This window comes from Lynx rufus, unplaced genomic scaffold, assembly GCF_022079265.1.
Source record: "Lynx rufus isolate CCGP_SWC_20201006 ecotype Redwood Valley unplaced genomic scaffold, mLynRuf1.p SCAF_3, whole genome shotgun sequence".
Lineage (NCBI taxonomy): Eukaryota > Metazoa > Chordata > Mammalia > Carnivora > Felidae > Lynx > Lynx rufus.
In genome coordinates this window covers 10634784-10657440 of record NW_025814845.1, presented here as the reverse complement: position 1 = coordinate 10657440, position 22657 = coordinate 10634784, and the positions used below count along the sequence as shown (strand labels likewise).

Genomic DNA, 22657 nt, shown 5'->3' with positions numbered 1-22657 from the left:
GTACTTACTAATTCTTACAGTTAGCTTATAATGTTTACATTTTTTTCACTGTGCTTTAGGTGTGGTGGCAAACTTTATATAATATATATAATAATATATATCTAGTAAGCACCACAAAAAGTCCTTTCATGCTTTCAAAGTTCTCATTAATTAAATAAATAATTAGCAGTGAAAATAATTAGCAGTGAAATGCTGTTCTGTTGGATTTTTGGATTTTTATTTAGTAACTTTTGCATCTTCCCATTAACAAACTGCATAGGAAGCTTTTTTGTCACATTGAAATCTTCGATGTAGAGTGTAATTTGTTTCAACTAAGACTGTAGTAGCTTTTGAGTCTTAAGGTACAGTTAGCTTCTGTTTGAGAAACTTTGAAAATTACAATGATATGTTTGAAATAGAGATAACATTTATAGTATCAAATTATTTTACCCAAATATACCTTGTCTACTTGTTTCAGATTTTAAGTTTTTGTCTAGAGAAACATTAGTCTTGTGGAAATATGGGATGTTTGTGTTTGGAAATATTCTTGCTGCTACAAATTTCCTTTAAAGGGGTTGACTCTTTTATTACTTGTTTAGCGGTAACGTCACGTTTCTACTAACAAAAACTCCTTTAGGATTTGGGTATTTTTTATAATGGAACTCTAATTGTACAAATAAAAATTATAAGTATTGCTCTGCAAGCATCTGTCAGAGGAATAGCAACATCATGAGAATATTTTTACAAATACTGAGTTAGGATTTTATGTTCTTGGAAGGTCTGCCTGTTGAGGCCACCGTATGATTGACACATTGTCCTACCAGGACTGTAGCGTTTGCTTTGATAAGGAGTAACTACTACATCTCACAGACTTAAAAAGAGTCATAAGCAGTGATGTTACCTAAGCAAGGAGTATAATAAAGGAGTGGACCCTTCCCTTCCATAGCTGTGTGAGAGTCTCTCATGCATCAGTTTACCATCGTTTCATTCCATCCATCCAGGAGACTACACAGAAACAGAGAGGACTATGTGGAAAGAAGTGCTGAGTTTGCAGATGGTTTGCTCTCAAAAGCTTTGAAAGACATTCAGTCTGGAGCACTGGACATAAATAAAGCAGGCATACTTTATGGCATACCTCAAAAAACTTTACTTCTCCACTTAGAAGCCTTACCAGCAGGGAAGCCTGCATCTTTTAAAAACAAAACTCGAGATTTCAATGATAGTTACTCATATAAAGACAGTAAAGAAACTTGTGCAGTGCTGCAAAAGGTAGCCTTGTGGGCAAGAGCTCAAGCAGAGCGCACAGAAAAAAGTAAACTCAATCTACTTGAAACCTCAGAATTAAAATTCCCAACAGCTTCCAGTTACCTCCATCAGTTAACTCTACAGAAAATGGTTACTCAATTTAAAGAAAAAAATGAAAGTCTACAATATGAAACTTCACATCCTACTGTACAGTTAAAAATTCCTCAGCTCCGAGTAAGTTCTGTTTCAAAACCACAACCTGATGGTCCTGGTCTGCTGGATGTTATGTATCAAGTTTCCAAAACCTCTCCTCCAGTCCTAGAAGGATCAGCTCTCCAAAAACTGAAAAATATACTCCCTAAACAGAACAAAGTAGAATGTTCTGGGCCTGTAACTCACTCAAGTGTTGACTCTTATTTTCTACATGGGGACCTCTCTCCTTTGTGTCTTAATTCTAAAAATGGAACAGTTGATGGAACCTCTGAAAATACTGAAGATGGATTGGATCGAAAAGATAATAAGCAGCCCAGGAAAAAACGTGGCCGTTATCGCCAATATGATCATGAAATAATGGAAGAGGCTATTGCAATGGTAATGAGCGGAAAGATGAGTGTTTCCAAAGCACAAGGAATTTATGGGGTACCTCACAGCACTTTAGAATACAAGGTAAAAGAAAGATCTGGAACACTGAAGACTCCTCCGAAGAAGAAACTCCGATTACCAGACACTGGGTTATATAATATGACAGATTCAGGGACTGGCAGCTGCAAAAACAGCAAGCCTGTGTAGATTACTTGTTAGGAAGATGTTTGTGTGTGTGTGTGTGTGTGTGTGTGTGTGTGTGTGTGTGTGTTTGCGTGTGTGTATGTGCACAGGTGTGTATTTGTGTGTCTGTATACACACATGTGGGAATTACAGATGCTCACTCTGACAGGAGACATGAAATTTTACAGTTCAAAAACCACTTACATGCCTTTTGAAAAAAAGTTTTATTCAGGGTTTTCACTGTGGACAGAATTATATAGTTGCTTACTTAATTCTGATAGTTTGTATTTAATCCTTGTATAAATAGGTGGAAAAGATTCAGGTTTTCTTTAGTAGTCAATAGCATAAAGCGTGTGGGAAAACAAGTAATTGTCGAGTGAAACATTTTTATTGGTGAAAGACCACTCCAGCCATTCAGTTGAACCATCTTATAATGGAAATATGATATTAATAGTTTGTAAACATTTTTACATAATATACTTACAGCTATTGTAAGTATATCAGACAACCAATCAAAGTTTAAATAGACAGCTATCTCCATACTAAGAAAAATTAATATATACAGTATTAGTACACTACAGTGTATTCTATGAAATATGAAATGCACTCAAGTGCATCCACCAGGAATAGAAAAGAAAACCTTAAATGATATGTATAATGAAATTTAATATTTATCATTTAATAGTTGATTTGCAGGAAGTTGGGGTTTATAAGGTATATACTTTTTAAGAAAACTGACACATAGTTAACCCCAGCAGCTATAGAATCCTTTAATATAAGATGGAATACTAAGAACAAAAAGTAATTTAAATTTAATTATTAAAATAATTTAATTTTGTTTTTCATTTGAAAAATAAGCTAATGTGTAAGGTTAGAAAAGAAAGTTGGAATGCAACTTAGAGCATGTTTATAATGTGCACAGAAAAAGCTTGAGAATGATAATTTTGGTTTAAATGTGCTGGTTAGTTGATGTTATGACTACTTTAAATTTTAAGGATTGTGACACACTCCTACTATTGAAAAACCTCAGTGTAACTTTAATATATTTGCTGCTGTGACATTTCAAAACATTTTCAGTTTATCAAAATGAATTACAGATTTCATTTTGGTGGGCGATACATTATCATTTTGCTAATAACCAAATTTGCAGTTTGTTCAGGGTCTTGAATAGATTTACAGATATTTAACACTGAAGCTGTTTTGAACTTTCAGTAATGTAAACTCTACTAATTGGGTAGTTAGAAGCTGGGCAGTGCATTTTAACTTTTACAGACTCATAAGAGAGACCAATAATTTTTATATAGCAGTTTTAAAATGTGGTTCAGAGTATCCATGTTGGATTTATGGAGTATGCAGTGGTAAAATGTTATAAAGCATGTGCCTCCATATAAAGAATGGGGATTTGCTTCATATATTCAGAATTCTCCGAGTGCCCCTTTCTCTGTTAAAATTCAGGTTCTGATCATTTTTCTAAGCCAATTTTCCTAAGTCCAAAAGGAATACTTAAAGCTGAATTTAAAAAATAAGTGCACCTTGTCAAATACTTGTGTTTTTACACTTGTGTTTGTGTGTAACTAATAATCTCATATACATGTAATACTAAAGAGATTTTCAGCTATTACATTTAAAAACTGCTTACATATGTTTAAAGAAACTGAAGAGTGGGAAGCTACACAACCAAGTAGTTATTTGGTCTCTTAGAGCTACACTGAACCCTCTTCAGCTTAATGTTACCTGCATACTAGGGTATGAATCCTCTTGCTCTGTTTTTGTTTTTTTTTTTCCAAGTAAGTATACATAACGGATTGCAAAACAGCAGATGTCAGGGTCATCTTTCTTTTTAAAGAATTAAGCCATATTTTGTGAGGGCCAGAACTTGGATTATTTAATATATTTCCCCTCCCCCCCCCCATTGAAAAACACAGTTAAAAGATAAAGTAAATGTTTCAACACAATTTTATTGACCTCTTTATACAGAATTTTACTTGCAAAATTTGGGGGCCTGAATGCATTACATAATATTTATATTGAGCTTTTTTATTCCTCACACTATATTTACATTAATAAATTGATTGAGAAGTTTATAGAAAAGGGATACTTACAGAACACTTTTATATCATTTAAAAGATGACCTGACCAAAAACTTTACAGGATTCATAAAATCAGGGATCATTTTGCTATTGACTTCACAGTGATCAGTAGTTTTATAGGTAATATTATAGTTAATTTGCAGCATTTAGTATTTGTATTATTTATTTTTGGTCAGAAATAGTAAATTAAATATTTTTTGATAGTTTATAGGTAATGATCAACCCATAACTTTTAAAAGAAACAAAATGTTTCTAATTATTGAGTTAACTTTTGATTATACAAACTAGGAAAGGCAGGGAAATTTATGGGTTCCCCTTCTCCCCAATGATTCTATTAAGATGTTCTTTATGTTAAACTTTCAAAGTACTTTATAAATTTAGTTACCAGTTACTACTTATTAATTGACAGTTTTATGAAAAATCCAGTTTCAGCAGACTTTTAATGAAGGTGAAAGCAACCCTTATATGCTTTCTACTTATTTGAATGTTCCTCAAGTATTTTATATTTAAAAAAAAAAAAAAAGAAGGAAAAGAAAAAACAGTGCCTCTGTTTTTAGAAAACTACTGCTCAGTAAAGTTGTTTAAACCATTTCTGGTAGCTAATGACAATTTTATATTAAATTGTATACTAACTTTAGTGAGACTGATTTTTTTAGTTGTTTACAGTACAAATACTTGTATTTGTTTTTTAATTGCAGTATTTCCATTGTCGCAGTAATTTAGTAAAACTCTGTGGCTGCCTTGATTTTGACAGATTTTGTTAATATAAACTGATTGTTAGGCAATTAGTTATATTTATGCATAAATCAATTGCACTATAATTCATGAATTATTTATTACAATATTTTCTAATGAATTCATGTATCTGTCTTGTGTTGTAAATGTACTGTAATTCTGTTCCTACTTTGTGTTGTTATATATCTAAATCTGATTGTATGAATCTTAATTGTTCAGTTAACGTGTTTCTAGGTTGTAATTTGTAGTAAAGCACTTCAATGCTTTTGCACTTAAATTTACAACACTGTTGGTGTGTGATTGATTTACTCATTCAGTAAAAGAAAAGAAAAGAAAGAAAAGAAAAAAACTGACTACACTGACTTTTTTGATTCACTATAGGAATGAATTTTATTTTTATTAATGTGAGAAATTGACTTTCTCCAAAGAACTATTTCAACAACAAAATTTGCAATGGGCAAAACTGATAGTAACATACAAAAAATGGGCAGGGTGTTTTGGTTTGTAAATCTAACAGGAAAAGGTTAGAAAAAATTTTAACATTAAAAACAAGGGAGCTGTGAAAGATATGATTATGGTACCTTTACATATAATCACTTGAGAATAGAGTCTAGTTTGGAGATTTATGTGTATTCAACTATTATTTACTCATATTAGATTGTTCTTTGAGTCTCTAAACTGCAAGAAAGATGGAAAAGAAAAAATTTGGAGCCAAATAAAAGTATTACGGAATTTTATAGTTTGAGAATTTAGTTCTCTAATATCTGATTATGTGTGTATCAGATATAATCTAATACTTGAATATCCAGTTAGTAACTTTATGAAGTTATTCTTCATATACCATTAGATGGAAATTACTGACCACTGTGGTATTTTGGAATTTCCATTATTGGAAGTAATAAACTGAAAAAATAAAAATAAAAGTAATAAACTGAATAAGAAACCTTTTTAAAGTTTAGACTTCCTTGAAATCTCAGAAGAGATGTAAAAATCTTGTGGTTTTCAGAATAGTTAACACGTCATTAGTTTTAATCATTTCTACTTCTATACTTGACTTACTAACAGATAAAACATTTAAGCATTGAGGAAGTGTTATGAAAGCATGTTAATCTTTAAAATATGGTGCAATGTATTTTTCTAAGAAACATAAAATCTCTTTAATTATTTAGTAACAGGTATGTTTAATAGCCCATAGCATAACTTTAAAGAAACTGTTCAAGTGCATCTATCAGAACGTTTTTGGGTTTTCTTTTGCTTATATGAAAATTACAATTTTCACTTTGCTGGAAAAGAGAATAATATCACATATCTTCATATTTGATAGTTAACATTTCCTAATGTCCTTGTTCTCCATATATTTTTTGAATTACCTAATAGTGAATCTTGAGAATCAGTTCCATCATTTACTCCCAAACGTGATAAAATTTACAAATATATATATATATATTTTTTTTTTCCCCCAGAAAGGAAAGGATATTGGGGTCATGTCTGTGGACTTAAAACATTTTATTATCAATTTCACATCTTTTCTCACTTTGATAACTGCTTCTTGTCAAACCACATGTTAGTTTTGGTGAAATATTGGTTGAATCTAGTAGAGTTATCATTTTTCTAGAAAACTTCTGATCTAGTGTTCAAAATTTACTTTGGTGTTTTTGCTTCTTAAATAACGTAATATTTTTTAAATGTAGATGAAATATTGCATCTTTATCTGTGATACAAGCCAGTTTTAATGAGCAAAATAAATTTAATTTCATTTTTCATTTTAAAATTCCTTTAATTTTAATATATATGAATATAATAACCCTTTATTTAAACAAAATACAGTCTTCTGTAGCACTTCATAATCAGTATATCCTAATTCCAGCCCTAAATAAAATTCCTACAAACCAGGAACTACTAACAATAATAGCAGACATAAGAAATCATGAATGGGAGGCTATTTTCATGTACAGAGTTTGGTGATATGTTTAATTTAAAAAGATACTTTTCTGAAACAGAATTCTTTTAATACATTTTATTCTTCTTGCTGCTGGTATTGGATTAAAAAATTTTTTGTAGACTTCTGCCTTGGTTGCTAAGTAATCCTGAGTCTTAGTTAAAATTAGATGTATATTAGTTTCTTCAGTGGGACATTTTCCAGCATTTGAAATTAGATAATTAGGTAAGTAATGCCTTTAGTCTTCATGTAATTACTTTAGTATTTAAAATCAATTCAAAATAGATTTTATTTTTAAATAGCTTAAATTTTTTTTATTATTAGGTTAAAATGCCTGCAGCTTAATCTTAGAAAAGATACTCTGTTATTTATATGAAATCCAAATTCTTTAATTTTCCTTGTAAGTATGCAAAGATTTCTTTTATTAATAATTTTATTTCACTACCTTGAAAAAATATTTTAAAGTTTTCTCCTACATCTTATTTTTCTTATTTGCACTAAATCAGATTGATAATTATCAAAATAACTTCTAAAATGTCTACTTTATAAAAATGTAACTCCTTCTGAAGCACTTTCATTAAATATTCTTAGTACATCCAAAGCACTAAACATTAGCAATCTGTAAATATAATCATATCTTTAATCAGATTTTGTATCCTAAAACTAGGGCTTTCTTTTGACTATTATACTTGCCATAGGAAATTAATTATCATCAGTGCTTCATTATATTTTTGCTGAATGATAATCAAGATGTCATTGTTGCAGCTCTATAGGAGTTAGGAGTCCCACAATACCAAAATTTCTTTTGTTCAAACTCTGTTAAAATTATAACTCCTTATAATACTGGTATTTTTGCTGTAATTCATTTTTTGTTTGATTTTTATTTTTAGTTCAACTGTTGATGCAAAATCAGAGGAAGCTACTAAAATGGAAAAAGGAAAATCAGCATTAAGCAAAGTTTTGGAATCTTTGTGCATACATCACCAGCAACAAGTTTTGGCCATGTTGAAATTTCTAGTCCAAGAGCAAAATGCTGCTTCTCTTTGCTATTGTAATACATCATATACTGTGTCTTCAGAATCTCAAAAGCCCCTAATTGAAGATGATTTACATGGTCTATTCTGTAGTTGTGAATATAGGCTGGCAGAAAGAGGGTGTTTACAAAATGAAAGACAAAGCCCTGGTGTTGTGCCTCTGCCAGTCTGTATTAAAGATTTACATTGTTTATCTTGCCAAACTATAACTATTGAACACATTATGACAGTAGTGAATAGAGGAATTGCAAACAGTTATAATTCTCACAGGTGCTGTTCTGGACTATTACCAAACATTCACTCTACAAAATCAACCTTTCACACTCCTCTTTCATCAAGGGACATATGTGATGTTTCAGTCAGTCTTAAGGATGTTTGTAGATCTCGAAGTCCATCACCCCCACCATTATCACCTGTACAGATGGAAGGATTTGAAAAATTAAAAGATGTTGTCTCAGAGCTCTCAGCCTTAGAAAATAACAGACTTGAAATAAACATTAACCAGCCTCCCTCTCTCACACCAGCAGAAACAAACAGTGACAAGACTGATCACGAAGGTAAAATACATAAAACTAAAAAATTCAGCAACTCGGATTCTTTGCTCCTGGAAGGCAGTGGTAATTGTACTACAAATCAGGAAAAAGGTGAAACTACTGTAATTTTTCAAGATTTAATGGATCGTATTAATGAAAAATTAAAATCAATAGAAACTACAGATATGGGAAACCTTGTAAAATTATCTAGCAGTGATTGTAATACAGATAATGATTTAAAATTAAGAGATTTAATAGCTTCTCTCTTGCATAATGCCAAGGCCAGTGATTACAGTTTTATGGAATTGCTGAGTCAACATGATAAAAAGGTAGAGAATAAAATTATTCAGACAAGATTTCGAAAGCGTCAAGAAACTTTACTTTCAGTGCACAACTCTCCTGATTCACCCACGTTTAGAAGGCAGTCTTTGCAAATAAAAAGAGAACTTGCCAGTCTTGATGAAAATTTTGTAAGAAAAAGATATACTGAAAAAAATTCAAGGAAGTTGACACGCAACGATGAGATATTTTCAATGGACAGAGAGGAATTCTGTCATTGCCAAGGGTCTTTACAAAATTCTAAAAGCTTGCAAGAAAATAATCATGCAGAAACATTTTCACCAGATTGTGCATTGCAGTCATTGCAACTACCTCTTCATAGTTTAGAAACTAACTTAGCTTTTGATGAATTTTCAGAAAGCTTTAAGACAACTTCCCCTGGGAAAATGAGCATAACAAAATTACAGGAGAAATCTGCAGCTGGGAAAAGACTTTTGCAAAATCACAGGAAGAATCCAAAACTGGAGAATACCAAAACTCCTTTGAAAAGTGATGTTCCTGGACTTTTGAGCAGAACTAAACGACATATTGTGCCCCCAGGATGGTATTCTATATATGTAACAAATAATTATGTTTTCAAAAAATCCCCTAAGGCCAAAAAAATTTCTGATTCTGCAAAAAAAAAAGATCCAATGAAAAATACTCAAATTGAAAGCTCACACAATATAGATCTAAACAAAATTGCAATGAATTCCAATTTACAAGTTGTTGTGGAACGTTTGGAAGATACAATAAATATGGCCAAAAAGTCTTGGAATAATCACTCATTATCTGAAGGATGTAAGACATCCAAGAAATTGATAGAAATTGATGGTAAAGATCAAGATGCAGGAAGAAACATGACTCTAACTGTAAGCAGAATGACATGCAAAGAGCAGAGTTTATCAAAATCTGTGGTAGCAGCCAGTAATATCAAAAGCAATCATACACCTACAATAGATTTGAATAGCAAAAGACTTGATAATCCGGAAAATTCATCTATTTTAGATACGAGTAGCTTGATTTCCGGTGTTCAGAATGTGCCAACAAAATACGAGGCCATTGAAAGCTCTTTTTCCAGCTATTCTAGTCCTATCAAACTCATGTTTTTATCTGAGGTTAAAAGCAGTGAAGGAGTCAAATATACTTTAACTTCAGTCGGTACTTCCAAGTCAAATGCTGATCTTCCTTCTGAAAAATATCCAAGTCATGATGCAATTGAAAAACAACCAGAAACAAATGAGGATATCCCAGATGCTAACTTTGAAAATTATAGTTCTAATCATAATGGTAGTGACACTCTTCAGGGAGAACTAAACAAATTTAATTGTGCAAAAGAAACTACAGAATCCCCTGCAATGTTTATAGATGATGTGAACAGTGATAAGCCACAAGACAAACCTAAGGAAAATCCAAGCAATGATACGGATTCATCTTTTAAACGAAAACCAGGTAGACCTAAAAAGATAGGTCCCCAGGTTGTGAAACAAATTAAGCGGCCAATTGGAAGACCACCAAAACCTAAAACCGATCAAACAGACATCACCATTTGCCAAAATGAATCTTCTAGTACTGGAAAGAAAAGTCCAGAATCCCTCCTATCAGAAGTGAAAGAAGGTATCTATAAAAAGAGTATTACCGTAACTGTTATTTATGGAAGATCAAGAAGAACTAAAAGGCATGTTTCTGAAGGAACTGTAAACATAAGCAATGTTATATCTTTCAGCAATAATGCTGATTTTCCAACTGAATGTAATAGTCTCAGAAATATTAGAGAATACAAAATTGACTCAGGTGAAAGAAGTGCTATTTCAACTTTGACTACTGAAAGTGAGATCTTGGGGTCTGGCTTTGAATATATTAGGCCCATCAAGAACAAGTCTGTGATACCTCAACCTTCCAAGAACATTATCCGACCAAATCAGAAGCCTTTTGCAGTAATTAGGAAGCCTGGTAGACCTGCAAAAGTGAAAATCTCTGGCATATCTGTGACTATTAATAGAGTTTCACCTCAGGAGAGAGAAGTAAGTATTAGCAGCTGTTTGCCTCCTTTAGAACAAGAAAATATATTAGAGAAAAATCTGGCTGAAGAAAAGTATGATCACCAATGCAATAAGATGGACACAAGGCACACTGAAGCTGACATATTTAAGAATGGATCAAAAAGTATGGTTGCTGCTATACCTTTGAGACATTCTATTAGGGATAGAAAGCCATCTCTCCATCTCGTACATCCATTAGCATCTTCCAGCTCACTTATTTATAGAAATACTCTGCTCCGTAAATCATATAAACTCCATTTGCAGAAAGGTAAAAGTGAGAAGGAAAAACATAGGCAGTCAAGGATAAAAATAGCTTCAAAAGGTACCCCTGGACTTAGAAATTCAAAGAATGCAAAAATGTGTTTGGAAGATAACAAATTAATACCCATTTCTGAAGTATCCTTGGACCCTATAATTTCATCAAACCCTTTGCTCAGGTGGTGGGCTGCTTCTACTTCAAATGATTCCTTATTAGAGGAATTAAACAATAGATTTGAGCAAATAACAAATGCTTGGGTGCAAGTGAGTGGAGATGAAGCTGAAAACTGTGTTCATAAAAAAAGAGAACGCATTGAAAGTGATAATTTCAAAATAGCAAACCCTTTGGAAACCTGTCTTTTAGAACTTGAAGTTTCACCTGTAAAAATGCTTTTTCGGAAAAAGTATGATTTGAATGAACTCTGTATCTGGTTTATGCAAACAACAGAAACACAGTCTCTTTCACTAGTTAGAAAAGCAAATGCTCGAAACCCTTTGGAAGTAATAAATACCAGAGGAATTAAATTAGGGACCAAATATTCTCATTTTAATACTAGCCCCTTCAGAAAGCACTTTAAAAAATTTGCACTGTCTTCTCCTTCAAAATCAGCAGGGAAGTTGCATATACTACATAAAATAGTTAGCTCTCCACTGTTAAATGTGAGAAGTAATTTAACATTAGCTAGATTAAAAAGAACTGAGTTTAAGAGGTTGCAGCACAAAAGGTGGAAAAGAGAGGGAAAGCCGCACAACCATGGAACAGTTGATTGGATCTCTAAAAGAAGGAACTTAAGATTTTTCTGCCAGAATCAATTTTTAAAAAAGACTGAGGGGGGAACAAATGCTGACATCCCCCTCCAAGGAAAAAACACAATAGATAATCAGTTTATTTTGCCACCTGAGATCAGAGATGACTCTTTGCAACAGAAGGTGGCAATGTCTGACTTGAAAACACATGCTAATTTAGAGAATAATTTTAAGACAGAAGCAAAGGAGAATGGAACAAATTGCAGCCAAAAAGGTTTTGAAAAGGGATCAAGACTAGGAAATGTATGTCCACATAATTGGAGGTCAAAAACCTTAAAAGATTGTAGAATATTTTTGAGGAAGATCAACTATCTTGAACACAGAAATACTTTTAAGCTAAATACAATCATTTACTCTCCTGAATCTATTGGCAGTGGAACTAATCATCAGACTCACATAGAAGAATCAAAGCGCTTTACCTTAAGATCCCATTCTGCTAGGCAAAATTCTTTTAAAAAGCAATCTAAAGAAATAGAAAATGCTAAAACAAATAGTCCTTCAACCGATAAATTTCCTGTCCAACTTGACAATAGTAGATTAAATAAATGTGTTAACTATGACAAGAATCCTGATAGTTCTGACGTTCTTAGCAAATTGAACAAAAGAAAAAGACCGCCATGGAAGACCACAGAAATGTCAACAAAAAGACATAAACGACAGTCTTGCAACAGTGGACAAATGGCAAACTATTATTCAAAATCCCAACTAGGTAAGTTTTTCTCTACTTAATTTTAAAGTTTCATTGTAGGTGCCTTGAGTAAAGTATGAGCTAATGGGTAGAAAAGGAACAGCTGATTTAGTTTCAATTTATTTCCAAAATATTTGGATGACCTAATTTCTTGGCACCTAGTATGAAACTCAATGAAATTAGGTTCTACTAAATGTACCCGTGCGCTTCCCTACATCTTAATGAGTCCAAGATTTTAAACAAATTAAAATATATTTAGTAGAGCCATAGCTTCTAAACAAATCATTAATTTACAAGTTATATTACCTGTTTTTGTATTTGATCTAATATAAAATATAGAAAACAGTTTGAATGGTAAATGTGCCTAAGGAGCTATCTAAAAATTAACTGCTACACTACAGGATAATATATATTTATTGTCTTGATAAATTAATAACTTTGAGACCGTGTGGAAAGAAGACTATCTCATTGCTAAATTGTTGAGGTCTGTAACATATATAATAATTATGGGATATCAGTTGCACTTTCACCATTAAGTTGTTACACCCTTTGGTACTGATTCGGGAGCCATTTTAAGACTCCGCATATTTAAATAGAGTCAAAGAACAAGATATTTTCTTCAGTAAATAAGCAAACTTGTTGAATAGTTTTTTTCATAGTAGACATTGAACTAGATTCTATGGATATAAAGATGAGATTTCTTTCCAGAGATAATCTATAGCCTAGCAAGGGAGAAAGTCATATGCAGGTAATTTTAAGGTAATGCTAAATTTAGAATGCAAACGGAAATTAACTTTAGTAAGTAATTATGTGCTTTACTTACTATGCAGGCCTGACACTGGTGCCTTGAGGAGACTGTTACCCTTAGAACCTAGCAAAGCAGGATTATGAGCACCATAGTTGCCAATGTAGCCATTTCCATCTCTGCTTGATAGGTGCTAGACAGTTCAGGATGTGAAAGAGTGCCAGGTTACATTTGTAAATTTAAGGAAATTTTATCAAATGGTTGCATTATTACACTGTATATTTTAGGGGCCTTTTTGAGGGGCTTATGGAGATATTGGTGGCTTTATTTTTGTTACCTTTTTAAAACATTTTTAAAAGCTAAAAAACCACTATCGAGTCTTATATTAAGATATTAAAAGCAATAATTAAACTCAAGTTTTAATAAGTAGATGATTATAATGACCCCCAAAATTTGATTAATTGAATGACTTTAAAATACCTATTCCATAATATTTAACATGCATTAAATAAAATTTTTAACTTTGCAACATGCAATGATTAAAGCTTTATTATTGGGCAAATTAGAGTCTCCATTATGAAAGATGAATCAAATCTAAAAATAATGTCCTTTGTTTCTTGTCCTCAGGATAACTAAAAACAACATAACAAATAGTATGTCAGGAAAAGAGGGAAGAAGCCTGATAGTGATTTTTTAAAAAAACTTACAATTCACCTAAAACCATACACACATATTTTTAAAAGGCTGTCGTGAATGCAGTATAAAGTGCAGTGTTTCATTCTTAATTCTTTATATCATTCTCATTTCATGTCGTTAGAGTTTACCAAAGACAGTTTACATTAACTCATTTTACAACAGAACCGTATTTTGTCCTTTTAGCTTCTTAACCATTGTATCTTCCTAAGTTATAAACATAAAGTTTATTTTAATGATTATCTCACTAAATATGAGATCACCCAAGAAAAATAAGATGGAAGATGCCTAAATATTACTTTCCAAATTAATCTCAAAATTCTTCTGTTAAATTTTAAAAATTTTAGTAGCATATGTTAAGAGTTGTTTTTCACCTTTTCTCATTTTTAAAATTACTGGTACGATTTCTTGTTCTGCTTAAAATTTTATTTATCTTCTACTGATAACTTTCCTTCTTTATTTTTTAACATTCTTTTTTTTTAATCAACAAGGACATTATTTTTATAGAGTTGTATTTATAGCAATATTTGTTATATTTATCTGATTTTAAAATGTTTCTTAAGGTGTTATTTTTTTCTCATTATTCTTGGTATTCCATACTTCTTAATGCCTTTTTGGAAATGACACAAATTCATTATTAGTTTTATATGTGTTTTTCTTCTTCATAGAATAATTAGTGATTGGAGATTTGAGAGAGTCTTAATTAACAACAAGGAGTTCTCTAGGAAAATTCATAAGGCAATGTATATAATGAATTATGGAATATTTCTATTGATGAAAAGTTTTGTTTCTACCATAAGTGTCTTGTTTTTGTACATTTCAAAATTACTGTCCAGATAAAAGTTTAATACATAGGAATTTTAGAATTTATACTTCACTACATTTGTACTACTATATATCAATTGTAGACATGGAAAGCAAAGAAGTGCAATTCTGTCCTATTCTTAGTTCAGTGAATACTTAATGAATGCCTACAATATGCTCTTAGACACCATAGGAAGTTCAGAAAGTTCCCTTTCCATCTAAATAAGAAAACAAGACTTGTATGTATGTACTCAACAAATAGAGTATATCTTATGTTTTAAGTGGGATATTATATTACTACTAATTAAAGGGATAGAATGGTTAAAGTCATGGTTTGTGTTCTCATGGAGTTTATCATTTTCATGGGGGACAGTGAATAGGCAATTACAGTAGAAAGTGGAGTGCTGTGACTGGGGAGAGAGATAGCTTATAGAAATATATAGGACAGAAGTTGAACCCATGTTTAGAAAATTAGGCAAGGACTCTTACAAAGTCACATCCAAGCTGAAATTTGAAGGCTGCCAAAGTATTAGCAGTCAGGAGAGGAGTTTTTCTGGTAGAGCAAACTGCATGTGGAAAAGTTGGGTGACAGAGCAGACTAGTAGAACACTGAGTAATTTAATTCATAAAGCTGAGGCATAAAAAAGGAATGGAGAATAGGGCAGGGCATGGATGGAAAAATGGCAAAAAATAAAGCTACTGAAGGAAGCATAGCCCAAATTGTGGGGCCAACATCAATTAACGAAAAAAATGTTTCAAACCCTAACAGTGGCAGTAATAGAGGAGAATAGAATAGATATATTTGACAGAGGTCTCTGAAATAGTATCAGTATGTCTAAGAGAGTAGAGGAATAAAGGGTAATGTCCAGGTTTGAGTTTGAACATGTAGATAATAGATGATAGTAACATTCACTGAGATATAAGAGAACATTCAGAGTGTGCAGTTTTAGACATAAGGAATTTAAGTAGTATGTCCAAGAGAGTTGTTTAGGAAGTAATCACAGTAGACCCTTGGACAATGCAGGGGTTAGGGGTACTGATTCTCTGTGCATTAGAAATCTGCATGTAACTTTTGACTCCCCAAAACCTTAACTACCAATATCCTGTTGACCTGAAGCCTTCCTGATAACATGAAGAGTCAACTGACACATATTTTTCTGTTATAGGTATTATATACAGTATTATTATAAGAAAGTAAGCTAGAGAAAAGAAAATTTTATTAAGAAAATCATAAGGAAGAGAAAATGCATTTACAATAATGTATATATCTTTATGGGAAAAAAATCTGCATGTAAGTGAACCCATGCAGTTTAAACCTGTGTTGTTAAAGGGTCAACTGTGGTTAATATGGGAAAGAGGTCTGAGCTAGAGATAAAGATTTTGGAGTCCAATAATAACTGAAGTCATGAGAGTGGAATAGATTATTCAGCGTAAAATGGGAAGAGCCTAGGATCTGATCCCCAAATACACAGAGAAAAAAAGAAAAAAAGATATACACAGAAGGAGACTGATGAGGCTAGTCAGAAAGTAAGAGGAAAGGCAGGAGAGTGTGGTAGAAAGGAAATGTGTTTTAAGAAGGGATAAAACAAGTGTAAACTGTTGATGAGAGGTCAGTTAAGCCCTGAAACATTTCCATTTAAGGTAGCACAAAGGTTATTGTAATGATTTTGGTTTTGGCGGGGAAATGCAGTGAGAATCTTATGATTGAGTTAATGCAGGAAGAGGAAGTGAAGAAAATTAACACAGAAAACTGTAAGTGGCTATGACTGGAGAGGAGATAGGGAGATAGCGAGAGGAAGCTCTAATGAAGACTGGTTTTAAAAAAATTTAGATGCCAATGGGAAGAAGCCAGTAGAAAATGAAAGGTTGAAGATACAAACATGAGATGGCAAGCAGTGGAAATGGAGTGAAGCACCAGAGTTGATTATTGGACATTATGGGCCATCATTAGATAGATGGATTTTGGCCAGAAGAGTCATTTCTCTCTTAAAACATGAGAATAGTGGGAACAACATATGGGGATGTAAATCAGTTTACAAATTCATGGGCAGAATATTGAGGCTATTAGATCTATTTTCAGTGAGTCCAGACATAATTTAAGGGTAATATGATGGGCATTGTACAAAGTAGGTAACATTTGAAATTTATCTCAAGAAATAACAGGATTTGACAGCTTTGTGACTTTTATCTCAGCTGCCAGAACGTAAGCTTGGACAAAGGTGGGCCCTTAGATTCAGTTGGGTCAATCGGATTCACCAGTAAACAAAGAAATCAAGCCTAGAATTCATTCTGTGAATAGTGATGAGAAACTATATGATCAAAGTGTAATTCTAATTCTAGAGGGTCTTTTCTGATAATAGCACACAGTATAAATTTGAGGGGGGGAGGATAAAATGGGGTGTGTGAAAGGCTAGCTGTAAGAGATGATTTTTGAGGTGATTATGGCCTAAAATGGAGTGTGGCTATTGAAAATATTAAGAACTTTTGAATATCAGTGTCTTTTGAGTTACCAAGTAAATATGTGCCTTTCCTAATTGACAAATATCTGGATGTAAATAAGCTTACTTTGGACACATTTAAGGAAATTTTCAGACTAGAATAACTTATGTGGGCTTGAGGTTGCTATACTCAGTGTATCATCTAAAACATCAAATTTTGCTGTAAAAATTCAGAATTCAAATTGATACTTTGAATTAGATTGAGATGACCTACAACAGCTCAGTTTGTCAGCGTCTCCTGTTTTGTCATCTGTCCTCAAAAATGACCAAATACACATTTTCCCATTCAGCATTCTGGTTTTCACACAGGTATATAACTGATGGGTGATTTTTAACTAACAGTATACTCCTTTAGCTACCTGAAACTGAAGCCAACCATGCATTCTACTCTGGTCCTGGTCATGAATGGTTTACCACATTTTTTGTGTCCTAACTCAAAATGTCCTTTTAGATTTGTATGGTTGAGGCATACCTTGGCACAGAATAGCCTAAACATTTTCACATAAAATCTAGAGTTAGCATTTCTTCATGTGCTATTATTCAGCTTCATAATTATCATTTAATGGAAGAACTGTGAAGCACAGAGTAGATGATTTTCTAAATTTCATTTTGATAAACATTTCTAGATGACTCACTGTCACCTTAATCTAGTTTGCTACACAAGCATTCCAGATACAGAGTCCAAGATGCAGTAGTCCTGCATCTGTGGTCCTGGTTCTGTGGTCCAATAGCTTTGGGAAATGCTGAGTTCTCTTTCCTGTGCCTATTGAATCACAGCGCCCCATTGAATGTTAAACTGCATTCTTCACACTTTATATATCACAACTTTTTATATCCTGCAGTTTGGGAAACATAATTGGAAAACACTGCTCTATATAGTTTCCTGAGTAAGGAGAAGAGTTTTAGGTTTTGAAGAGTTTCTAACTCTTGCTGTAATAGTTTATTAAAAAATATAGAACAGTGACTTAGATAATCCCCTGTCTTGATGTTTTTTCTTAGAATTTTTCTTGGATATTTTATATCCTGTTGCTTTGTCAACCATTACTTAGTTTTTCACAGTATTCTGCTTCACTAATTATCCTGCATCTTTCATGGAAAAACCATTCAGTTTATTCAACAAATTAGATACTTTTTCTTTTGATCTGTTAGGCATTGTGTTGGATATCAGAGCTACAAAGGAACTCAGGGAACTTATTTTTTTTTTTTAATTCAAATTATTTTTACTTTGGCAACATAGTATAATTTAAAGAAAGATAATTTGGTTGATCTCTATTATTAGTTGGTATGAAGTATAGAAGTATTTTCAAACATAAGATTATCTAAATCAGGGAGTCTGGCCCATGGCCCATTTGTAAGTAAGTTTTATTGTAACACTGCCATGTTCATTCACTTATATATTGTCTACTGGTGTTTGTGCCACACAAGCTTAACCAAGTAATTGTGTAAAGCCCATAAAACTTCAACTGCTGATTACGTGGCCCTTGGTGGAAAAGTTTGCTGACCCGTTTATATCAGTAGAATTTGGTATGTGGCTAGAAAAAGTCATTGGATTTTTAAAAGTAGATTAAAGTTATTATATCCAGTTTATTTCCAACACCCCATCCTCTCCCTCCTCCTGCACAATACATTTCTGACTTGTAGTTGTTTTGTTTTGCTTTATCTCTATGGGACAAGACCTATCTTTATCCAGCAGAGTGGTGCTGGGGGAGCCATAGTGGCAGTTTTATTCTGTTTTTGTAAATCTTTATTCTCTCCCCGCAGCCTCCAGACCTGCTTTGTCTATCTGAGGTAAGTGCAAGGGTCACCTTCCCTCTCTTCCTTTACCAGTGGCTGCCACCTGTTAAAGTGATTTCAGTGCTTTATACCTTAAATTCCTTCCTCAAGTGTTCTCTTTCCCCCTTCTCTACCCTGGTTTTCTTCTTTATTTCTTCACTTAGGAATTTGGAATTCTTAGTTAAGCTCCCCTAGCTTCCATTTCCCCCCCACCTCATTTTTCCTAGGCAGTAAACACTTTTCTTTGTAGAGGAGCTGAGCATTCTGTGATTATAATGCTAACTCTGTTGAATTCACCTATTGTTTAATTATGGGAGGGGAGTCAGAGTAGGTATCTGAATGTTTCATCCTGCCAGTTTTTTTCTTGATTGTTTTTGTTTAATTTAAATAAGACCTTGGCTTATTTTTCCTACCCCACCCCCATTCCAATTCCAGGCAATCTGGAAAATTCATTTACTTGCTACTTTGTTTCTATATATAGAAACAGAGAAAACTGGATAGACCCCATTAATTTATTCTTCAAAAAATATCTCCTATGTGCCAGGCAATATGCTAGGCTATATGTAGGATAAAATGGGGGACAAAACCAGGTATTGTTCTGTCCTCATGGTTCAAGTTTATTAGGAGAGGCAGACATTGAGTAAATAGTTACACAAATCTTACAAGTTCATAACTGTAGGTGGTACTAAAGAATTCTTTTTGGGTACTATAAGAATTCCTTCTCCCTATAAGGAGAAGACTTCTCTAAGGAAATTGACCATTGAACTGAGCTGTGAAGAGTGAGTAGGAATTAACTAGGCCAAGTAGCAGACAACTGGGCAGGGAGGGGAGAGGACTGACTTTCAGGAAGAGTTGCATGTGGAAAAAGTACAGCATGGTGTTCTTTGCAGGTAAGACAATGACTGTGTGTCTTGGGTCAAAAGAGAAAGGAGGAGCGTGGTGTCAGATGTAAAGATTGAGGAGTAGGTGAAGGATAGACCATGTAGGTTCTCATAAGTCATGTTTATGTGTTTCCAATAGCTTCCCATTGCTCTTAAAGTAGAGACTGAAATTGGGAGTGGATGGGGAAGGTATATGACATCATCAGATTCTCCTTCCTAAAGGATCTGACTGCCTTGTGAAACATGAATGGTAGAGGGCATGAATGAAGGCGTGGACTACCATGGTCGTCCTAATGAGAACTGTGCTACTTGAAAACAATGCTTTACAAACTTTAGTGTGCATGAGAATCACCAGGAGGGCTTATTGAAAAAGAAATTGTTAGGCTCCAAGCACTTTCTGTTTCAATAGGTTATGTAGTGGGGCCCAAGTGATGCTTATTTTGCTGACCCAAGGACCACACTTTGAGAACCATTGGTATAGAGTGTAGAGTGTTGTGGTGGAAAGAAGATTAATTCCTTACTAATATGATCATTGTGTTATAAATTACCCTCTAAATACCACTTTAGCTATATTCCACAAAGTTTGCTCTGCTGTATTTTCATTTCCATTAAATTAGAAATATTTTCTAATTTCCCTTGTAGTTTTTTATTTAACCCATGGATTACTTAGAGATGTATTGTTCAGTTTTCAAATATTTAGGGATTTTCTAGATACCTTTCTCTTACTGATTTCTAATTTGATTCTGCTATGCTTATAAAATATACTTTGTATGATTTTAATCCTTTTGAATTTATTGAGATTTGTTTTATGGTCCAGAGCCTATCCAGATCTACTTTAATAACTGTTCTCTGTGTTCTTGAAAATAATGTTCATTCTGCTGCTGCTGGGTGGAGTGTTCCTTTAAGCAAGTTGATAGTGCTGTTCAACTCTTTTACATCCTTCCTGAGTTTCAGTCTACTTATATTTATTCTTGAGAGAAACATTTTGAAATCTGCAGCTATGATTCTAGATTTTCCTATTTATCCTTTTAGTTCTATCAGGTTTTGCATCATGTATTTTGAAGCTCTGTTATTAGGTGCATATACATTTGGAATTTTTATGTACTTTTGATGTATTTACTCCTTTTTCATATGAAACTAACCTCTTCATCTCTAGAAGTCTTCCTTGGTCTGAAATCTTTTTTTGTCTGATAGTTATTCCATCCTACTTTTCCCTAGTTTTAACATGGTATATCTTTTCCCACACTTTTATTTCTAACCTATATGTGTCTATATTAAAAGTGAGTTTCTTTGAGGCAGCATACACTTGAGGCTTGCTTTCTCATTCAGTCTGACAATCTCCACCTTTTTATATACCATTTTCCATTTCATGTGACTTTTGATGTGGTTGTTTGAGTCAGCCAACTTTATTTTTTTAATTGAGGTATAATTGACATACAACATATTAGTTTCAGGTGTACAACATAATGATATATATTTGTATATGTTGTGAAGTGATCACCAAATAAGTCTAGCTAATATTTGTCACCATAGTTACAATTTTTTTCTTGTGATGAAAATTTTTACAATATATTAGCAACTTTCAAATATGCAATACAGTATTATTATATACCCAGCCACCATGTATACATTACATCCCCATGACTTATTTGTATTATAACTAGAAGTTTGACTCACTTCACCCATTTTGCTCTCACCTCTGGCATCCACCAGTCTGCTTTCTGTATCTGCGAGCTTGGTTGATTTTGGTTTTTGTTATTTTAGATTCTACATATAAGTGAAATCATCTGATATTTGTCTTTCTCTGACTTAATTCACTTACAATAATGCCCTCAATGTCCATCCATGTTGTTGCAAATGGCAAGATTTCCTTACTTTTTGGATAATATTCCAGTGTGTGTGTGTGTGTGTGTGTGTGTGTGTGTGTGTGTGTATGTATGAGAGAGAGAGAGAGAGAGAGAGAGAGAGGATTCTCTTTATCCATTCATCCATTGATAGACACTTAAGTTGTTTCCATATCTTGGTTATTATAAATAATATTGCAATGAACATGATGGGGAGTACATATATCTTTTCAAGTTATTTTCATTTTTTTGATAAATATCCAGAAATGGAATTGTGGATCATATGGTAGTTCTATTCTTAATTTTTTGAGGAACATCCATACTGTTTTCTATATTGGGTATGTGAATTTACATTCCCACTAATAGTACACAGGTTTGCCTTTTCTCCACATTTTCACCAATACTTGTTATTTCTTGTCTTTTTGACAATAGCCCAACTTTCTATTTTCTGTTTGTCCAATCTATTATTTAGTTCCTTTTTCTCTTTTCTTGCCTTCTTTTAGACAAGTTGAATATATTTTATTATTCTATTTAATCTCTTAGTTTTTAAGTAGTACTTGCTGTCAAGTTTACCCTATATATCATTAACTTACTATAAACTACCTTCAGATAATGTTATATTACTTCATGTATAATCTTAAGAACTTTACAGTACATGTGCCTTTCCTCCCTCCAAGCCTTTGTGCTATTATTATTGTCATATGTTGTGCTTCCATAAATGTTATGATCCTTCCAATATATTGTTATTATTTTTCCTCCGTACAGTTATTCAAAGAGGTTTTCAAAATAGGAAAAGTATTTTCTCCATGAATTTTCCATTTCTGGTGCTTTTCATTCTTTTGTACAAATCCAGGTTTCTATGTGATGTCATTTTACTTCTGCCTGAAAACTTCCTTTAGCAATTCTTGTTGTGTGGGTTTGCTGTTTATAATTCACTCAGCCCTGCCTTTTTATGTCTGAAAAAGTCTTCATTTCACTTTTGTTTT

The 22657-nt window shown here is 33.0% G+C and overlaps 1 protein-coding gene across 5 annotated transcripts in view; it reads left to right on the top strand.

Annotated features, from left to right (window-relative positions):
- Positions 1-22657, top strand: part of LCORL (ligand dependent nuclear receptor corepressor like) — a 164425-nt gene that overhangs the window by 132589 nt on the left and 9179 nt on the right. Inside the window, exons 7-8 of one of the 5 annotated variants that reach the window (XM_047090446.1) lie at positions 7644-12454; positions 18935-18961. The exons of 1 other annotated variant lie outside the window; for it this stretch is intronic. In XM_047090446.1, coding sequence (XP_046946402.1) covers positions 7644-12454; positions 18935-18960 — 4837 coding nt within the window. In that variant the 3' untranslated portion in view covers position 18961. Of the gene's footprint in view, positions 1-980; positions 5164-7643; positions 12455-18934; positions 18962-22657 lie in introns of those variants that run through there. 3 more of the 5 variants (XM_047090447.1, XM_047090448.1, XM_047090451.1) reach the window with 3 other exon arrangements.